The 8,313-nt window shown below is 42.5% G+C and overlaps 1 protein-coding gene across 1 annotated transcript in view; it reads left to right on the top strand.

Annotated features, from left to right (window-relative positions):
• Positions 1 to 8,313, top strand: part of Fat3 (FAT atypical cadherin 3) — a 595,719-nt gene that overhangs the window by 563,518 nt on the left and 23,888 nt on the right. Inside the window, exon 22 of the mRNA XM_055615501.1 lies at positions 1,247 to 1,404. Coding sequence (XP_055471476.1) covers positions 1,247 to 1,404 — 158 coding nt within the window. The remainder of the gene's footprint in view (positions 1 to 1,246; positions 1,405 to 8,313) is intronic.

Genomic DNA, 8,313 nt, shown 5'->3' with positions numbered 1-8,313 from the left:
CTTCTTCTTCTTCTTCTTCTTCTTCTTCTTCTTCTTCTTCTTCTTCTATACCAGTAGGATCATCTTTTGTTATAAGGTGTATTTAGCATCCAGGCACACTGATACCAATGTTGGAATCCAAGAGATAATTACTATCTCTTGTAAGGCAAACCCAACAGCATGGCTGTGGGTGATGACAAGTGAAGTAAGTGATGATGGTCGTAGTTGTGATAGCAGGAGCAGGAGCTATCACGCCTAATGTATAAAGCACTTTTCTGAATGTAGGGTTTGGCTATTATAAGAAGTCCTATTTTAAAAATGGGAACCAAACTCCATCATGGTTGATGTCCAACATAGAGCTGCACTTGAAAGAAAGGAAAAACCAGGAAGCTTGAGCAAGTCACTAAGCTGTCCCTACCCCAGCACACATGCCATGCACACATCATCCCTCCCTGCTAATTTCTAAGCAAGGAACTTTTTCATTGCTGCTAACCTTCAAGCTTAAGTCTATACTTTTTGAGAGAGAGAGTCAGTGTAAGAAGGAAAGTCTTGTAGGTAATGATTGGCTAATAGGATTGTGACAGCACAGGACTTCCTTTATTGAACACCTGACACCAGCTGAATGTTTGGTATTAGGATACCTGGTATTCCATGAAAATGGCTTGACTGACTTTTCCTTGTTTCATAGAACTGAAAAATTATTTTTAATTTTTATTTATTAATAGTTTTATTACTATGAGGGATTGACCTGGAACCTCATGCAAGGCAAACACTCCACCATCTAGTTATAACTTCCCTTTGCTTTTTCATTTTGAGAATAAGCCATCCCAGCTGACAATGAACTCACTCTATTATCTAGAGAGGTCTTGACTTGAGAGCCTTTGCTGCCACTGGGATTATTGCCATGCACCACCTGACTCAGCTAAGCTCTTTCATGTCTAAGGGATGGCAGTGGTGGGGAGGGAATCAAGTGATACCTTTTAATCATACTAGGCTTAGAAAGAGGGAGTTAAGAATCTAATGATACTAAGAAAATCCACATCATAGAATTTACCAAGTTGCTCTGTACATGAGACAAGTGGGACATTTTTGGTAGCTGACTGGTTAATAATTTAATGATGTGAAACTGAACTGCCAGGATTGCAGGGTTTCATCCTTAACTGCTATGGTCTGTGATCAGCTTTCCTGGTGTGTGGGTGGCTTTGTGGGTCCCCAATCATTTCTGGATTTTAAAAGAACACCTGTGCTGTTGGAATGGTCTTTTCAGGGCACACTTCCCTCAGCTTTGCTGGGAACAGTTACATCAAGTACCGGCTTTCTGAAAACAGCAAAGAAGAGAACTTCAAGCTAGCCCTGCGCCTGAGAACCCTGCAAAGCAATGGGATCATAATGTACACCCGGGCCAACCCCTGCATGATTCTGAAGGTCTGTAAAATGGACTGCATGCTCCCGAAGCTCAGCTTTTGTCCTCATTTGTCATTGTTGTGGAGAGGACAGTCTTACATTGATGCCCAGGGCAACTTTACACTCAAAACAATCCTCCTGCCTCTTGGTGCTGTGATTATGGGCATGAGCCACCTCAGCCCACCCACAATCATTTCTTATATGATTTCTTTGACAATTAAATCAGAAGAACCTGAAATTATTGTCTTGGGAGTGTAGAAGACCAGAACAGACTTCTGGATAAAAGAGAGAGTGATAGGGTTGAAAAGTGTGCCAGCATTGTAGTTCTCCATTCAACTGGGCCTGGATCCCAGCGAGGGTCCTGAAACTTGGTTTCTGGATGGAGAATGGGGGTTCCATTTCTCTCAGGGGCAGCTAGAGCACTTTAGGGTGAGGGTGGGCCAAGTGCTTTAAGCCAGGGTGTGGAAAAGGTTTTCCACAGAGTGTTAGAGTCTGGCTCTTTTAGCACGAAGTCACTGGTGGCAATGGAAGCTTCAGTGTTCCAAAGCCTATCTATCACATTACCAAAGTGTTACAGCTCTTGGTCAAGCTGCTGTGTTGAGCACAACAAAGCTACAGGCCAAGGCCCATGCCTGGTAGGCTTGCAGCCAAGACACAGGCCTGGAGAGGCCCAGGCCCAGGGGACCAGAGGGCAGGCCTGTGAACTGGGACCCAGCAGAGGATAAATCTCAGACAGTCTTGAAGTAAGAAAGCGCAAACCTTTATTCATGTGAAATTAAGGACAATATAAACGGTTTACAAAGGGAGGGATTTTGAGGCTGGTGTTTGATTCGCTGCTGTCAGAGGGTCAGGTAGTCAGGTATACTTAGATGGTCCTCTCACAAGAAGGAAAATACAGTACCCAATTATCCTATGGGGAAGAGGGAGAGGGTTCTCCAAGTAAAATTGAAGGTCACTGCTGGATAAAGATCCTTAGCAGAGTGGGGCGTTTCTAGGAATTGCTAGATGCTTGCTAGAGCAGTTTCCTTTTCAGGAAAGAGTCTGGCCTGTAATCTGCCCTGAGGGCTATGTGACCTCCTTACAAGATCTGGAATCATCCAGATCAGGGAAGACTTTTAGAGCCCTCGCTGAGAATAGGGAGTCTATCATCATAGGCCGAGCGCAAATAATTGGCTATCCAGAGATAACTATCCAGAGATGACCTTAATAAGAAACATCCCACACAGCATCTTGCTTCTTTTTAGTAGTTGTATTTCAAAACTGGCTGGTAAAGATTAGATGTCTCCCTATAGAAAGAGCTTGAATGCTTACCTCCTTTACATTCCAGTCACTCCACAGCTCATTAGGACAGATGTCTCTGTTAATCCCACAACAAAGTTAATTCTCTAACGGGTTAGCTGTGTCCATTTTTTTACCACATTTTCCTTCCACACTCTCTGCCTAGCTACACTGTTGCTCAGGGAGGAAGTAGGAGATCTTAGGCATATATATTCAACATGTCCTTTCATGACTCAAGTCACCCAATTTTCTTAAAATCATTTTCTCACTTCAGAAGTCCTCTTAAAGCACCCAGATTTCCTTCAAAATAAATCTGGCATTTGTATATAGCCTGAGGCTTCCAATGTCTTCGTGATTCTAGTTTTAAATTTAATATAAATTTTCTAAGGACATATTATTCTCACTTGCTTGGTCAAGAAGAATATTCCAGAGAGATTTTTTATATTCACACAAGGTTGCTTAGGTACTGAGTGGTAAGACCTGACCACACTCTGGAGTATACCCTACTTCATGCTCTTCACCTCCAAGCTCCACCCAGCTTGACATTCCAGCTCATTTTATCACAAATCACATCTTGTATTTGTATAGACTAGATCTACCTTTTGGGTCTGGGAGATGAAGAATACCAGATCCTGCTTCCAGGTATGAAAGCATGGGAGAAATATGCTTTCCCTGATCTGTTCTTAAGAATTTTTATTTCAGTATTCCTCATGCTCTTTAGAAGTCTTCAGAGCCTTCCCTGTGAAAACTGAGCACCCAACAGAAATAGCTAGATATCTAATGGAAAGGTATGCCTTGCTGCCAGGGCCCTATGTCTCTGGCCTTTCCTTTCCTCTCAAGCTCTGACCGATTACTCTAATGTCAGTACCTTCTGTTAGATCATCTCTGCTCTGTACTAAACCTGAGAGGGAGTAGAATTTTGGATGAGGATGGATTGATCCTAAAAAATGAAGATTGCCATTGGCCCATCCCTGGCAAGCATGTTACCAGTACACCTCTCTGGAGACCAAAAAAAAAAAAAAAAAAAAAAAAAAAAAAAAAAAAAAAAGTCTGAGGTAGCTAGCAGTCATTATGAAGGTGTATGATACTTCATGAAACAAATGTGTTTTTTACTTTGGACAACTGGATACCTAAAAATGAATTCCAATAAACTAAGGCCGGTTGCTATTTTTAGGGCCCCTCAGTGAAGGCCCTGGGTTGTGGACCATCACGGACCCCTCTCTGTTATTTCTCACTTGTTGGGTCTGCCCACAGCAGGAGGCAGCTGTGCTGAACCGTGGCAGATATTCGCCCATGTTGCCAGCAGTATCCTCATTAGGGGATTTGCTGAACACTGAACCTTGTACAAGATTTGATCTCAGTGGTGTTAGGTACAGTGAGCTCCCTGTGCTTTGCTTTAAACACTAAACTGAAATGCTTAGCTTAAATGGCACCTCCTGGCAGAGCGCATTCTGTAAACACATATTTAAGATAATCAGGGGCAAAGGGTATCCCCTGGCATCTGTAAAAGAGTTACTTGGTGGCCGGGAAACACAGAAGCTTTCATGGTGTCACTGTATCCTGGCTGTACTAAAAAGTGCTTGCCTTTCTATCTCCTATTTACTACCCTGGCTTCTAAAAGAGATTTGAGACTGACCATAAACACAATAAATTCAATAAAAATTAAAGCACCATTAACACAAAAATAAAAGGTTAAGATGTAATTAATGAAGTTTAGAAAAAGGAAAATAGCATGATTTTTAAAAATTAAAGAAAATACATTAGCTGAGCACAAGCCACCCTGAGTTTCTTTGCAGCAAAGCAATAATATAAAAAGGGTTGTGCCTCCACTTTATGCCTATTAAAAACGAAGTATCCGATTTCCACGACAGACATGAGGAGAAGTCACAGCAACTCAGAGTTCTGGTGTCAGACTTTTCAGCACCAACCGGAAAGCAGACAGAAACTTTGGTTGCTAATCTAAAAATATTCCTATGTATACAAAATATTTAGGAATGTGACATGCCAGTGAGTCCTTTATTCAGGTGATTCTCAGACACGGCTTGATATCCCAGATCTGAGAGAAAGATGTGTGAGCAGGCCGTACAAATCATGGAAGCTTTTGGAATGCCTCCATAGACCATCTATTTCTGATTCTCAACCTCCTCCCTCAAGGCAGAAGTGTCCATGTCTGCCTGTAAGGAGGCTGAGGCATTTGTCAACGTGTTTAGCAAGTGCTAACTTCGTGTCTGTGAGTACTGGTGTGTGACAGGTGAGCAAGTTAGAAGCTCTTCACAAGAAGGGGTCCAAGGGTAATTAGAACATCTGCCCGTTTCTTTATATCTTCATACAATTATTTTTTTTCTTGAAGGTACCCCCTCCCAATGTCTGACAACCATTAAGTGGCTTTGAAAATACAATATTGAAAAATACAATTTCCAAAGACTATTTAATGGCCCTTGTGGTGATTGGTCTTAACTGAGAACTTGATTAGATTTAGAAGACCTTAGGAGATGAGTGAGGTGCACATCTAGATATGGATGTGAGAAGGTTCCAGAGATAATTAAAGTGTGGGTGACTCCACTCCAACTCCACATTTCTGATTCCTGGACAACAAGATGGGGGCTCCCCATACCCTCCTAGATAGGGTGGACAGTGCCCTCAGAAACTGTGGGCTGAAGACTAACCCCTCCCTTACACTGTTTCTGTAATTAAAAAAAAAAAAATGGTCACAGAAAGGATAAAGCTAATTGCTCTCCAGTATGGCTATTCTATACCAAACCTTACAGAACCATACTCTAAGGGTCCAAAGCAATGAGACCCATAACTTAACAATTTCTCCTCAAAATCCTACTGTCTTAATGAAAATTAGTTTTATAGATCTAATTTCTTGTCTCTTAATTCCCTAGTCATTGAAAATAGGACAAAGTACATCATTGATTTCACACAACTCTGAAGATGTGGATATTTTATGACAAAAGAGTATTTATCTTTCTCTGAGTTATGCATATCATTGAAAAGAATTACCCACTGCCTAACCAATAAGCCATTTCAGTATCACGGCTACAGTCTTGTAGCTCAGACACACCTCAGTCTCCACTGCAGTGTCTCAATGGTGCTCTAATTTAAGGAAGTGTTGTCTTATGCAAAGAAAAATACTTTAAAGCTTGGTAGACAGAGAAAAATTAACTACAATCAGACTATGGTTTTCCAGTGTGAAAAATGACTCAGATGCTTCAAAGGGAAGGAAGTGTTCTTTTTATCTTCTTGCATAACATACCTACGATTATTAACTTTTTACAGGGTACCTTTGGGCACCAATATTCTAGAATGTCAAAGCAGCAAGCCTGATGGTTCAGAATGCCTAGAATTGTGAAGATGTGGGTAATGTTTCTTTGGGAAAAGGTGAACACTCTGTGCACCAGGCTTCTTTCACTTAGCAGTTCTGCTTCTGTTACTTTATTAAAAGGAGAGAGAATGGGGGGAAGAAGAAGAAAAAACTTAATTGTGTTCAGTATTCACAAGGAGAATTTTAGTTCTTTAGCTTCAGAATTTTGTGTGCAGGTGTATCAGACTCATGTCAGTTTTTCTGGGTAATGCCCAGAGGCAATTGGTAATGATGGGGGAGGGGAATCAACCAAATAATAGGTTAATTAAACACCTTTTTCTAGAAACTTAGATGAACTGCACCTTCACCACCAGATTTTTCCATGACAGACTGGGGACAGTGTTCTGCCACAATGGGGCAAAACGGCAGATGGGCTGCAGCAGAAGACGGTGTCCCCGAAGCTGTATTCCATCACTTTATTACTTACACTCACATACAGATGTGGGCATTATCTATGCATTGCCACTGAGCAAGTTGGCAGTAATTTACGATGGCCATTCAATCTATTTTGCTAAAGTACAACAAAAGCCAGCAATTGCATATGATTATAAGTGAAAGCTCTCTGAAAACAAATGCTTGTTTCCAGTCCTTTCACATCCAAGCATGTATATTACAGAGCAGTGTGTGTGTGTGTGTGTGTGTGTGTGTGTGTGTGTGTGTGTACATGCTCTGTGTGTGATGTAACCAGCCATTCTGCAACAGAAGCCAGGCACATTCCACTGCTCTCCAAACCCAAACCCACTGAAATAGAGCTGTGCCTTCCAGAGAGCAGGGTGGTACAGGTGGACCTGGAGTTAAGCTCCTCTTTCCCTGACTCCCTGGCTCTGTCCTGCTCTCACAGTGCCAGTGTTTATGGGGCATGAATCTCTGAGCATGACTTGTAGGTGAGAAAATCCATGGAATCACAGAGCAGACCTGAGGGTCAGTGGGTTGTTTGATTTGGGAACATTCTGAAACAGGGTCTTTGCATGGATGAGTTCTCTAGAAGCCACTACTTCTTTACAAGTAAAGCATACCAAGCAAAGACCAGTGTGGCTCATTTTTATAAATTCATTTAATGTTTTACCTCTTTAACTGCTGGGGACATGGAAACAGTGTCCATGTTGGCCTCTTTCCATCCTTTCCATATTGATCATTTCCAGCCTATCTTTCTACTTTTCTTCTCTTGACAAGTGCCTGTGTGTGCTGTGCAGGTGTCAGCATATCTCAGGACAGACCAACCCCGCCCCCACCTCATAACTGGGACACTGGGCTCCACAAAATCATTTTCTAGATCTAGAGGTTTTTGTCTTACAGTACCCAGTTGTGATTCCCAAAGATAAGCTTAGTTACATGGAGACTTAACCCTCAATCCCTCAATCCCTCAATCCCTCAAGCCCTCAAGCCCTCAATCCTAATGCCCATATGCATTTCAAAGTAGAGCACCACAGGTCAAAGGCCATCTCCTCAACAACAGCAAAGCCAGGGTCTACATGGACGTGGAAGGCTGCCCATGCTCTCTGTCACCCAGGCTCTCTGCCAGCTTCACCTTTAGTGGTGCGGCTTTCTCACCCATGGGCAGTGCCTCCTGGTGGTAGCCTCCAGAGGATGTGGTAGACGCCCTTTCTAAAGCCGGGGGGGTCTCCCCTATAGCATACCCTGACCAGGAATTTGAAACAGCCTCAAAGTACTAACAGCTTACCAGAAGGGCCTGTTGTTCAGCACCCATAAACTCTAAGCCAGGGCTGCCCAACTCCCAGCCAATGCGCCCTAATATGGTTATGAATGCAAGTCCATAAAATTGTGAGCTTATTTAAATGGTTGCTGGATTTTCTGTAAATTTTACTTTGTAACTCAATTGAACAGTATGAAGTATGAACTTCATACTTCCATAGACAACAAAATCATGTTCCAATGCCACTCAGAAGAAAAAAAAAAGTTTGTATTCTTTTACAAACCATGTGGTAAGCTATGAGTTGGACACCCGTGAATTTAATACATGGCCCAAGAAAACTGTTCTTCGCACGGTGTGGCACAAGGAAGACAGAAGGCTGGACACTCCTGCTATATGCAGTAGCCAAGTCTAGACACTCTGGGAGTAAGTACCTCCTGTCTATAAGGCGAACTGTGGAGGAAAAGGCAAGCTTAAGGATGACACCAGTGGGAGTTTAACATCCAAAATACACACAAAGCTGGGTACCAAGAAGCCTGGCTTCTATCTCGCCTCTTCTCTCCCCTCCATCACACTCCGGGAGTAGAGTGTGTGTGTGTGTGTGTGTGTGTGTGTGTGTGTGTGTGTGTGTGTG

Source organism: Psammomys obesus, unplaced genomic scaffold, assembly GCF_907164565.1.
Source record: "Psammomys obesus unplaced genomic scaffold, mPsaObe1.curated_primary_1811, whole genome shotgun sequence".
Classification (NCBI taxonomy): Eukaryota; Metazoa; Chordata; class Mammalia; order Rodentia; family Muridae; genus Psammomys; species Psammomys obesus.
The sequence above is the reverse complement of the archived record's forward strand: the minus strand, read 5'-3'. Positions and strand labels throughout refer to the sequence as shown.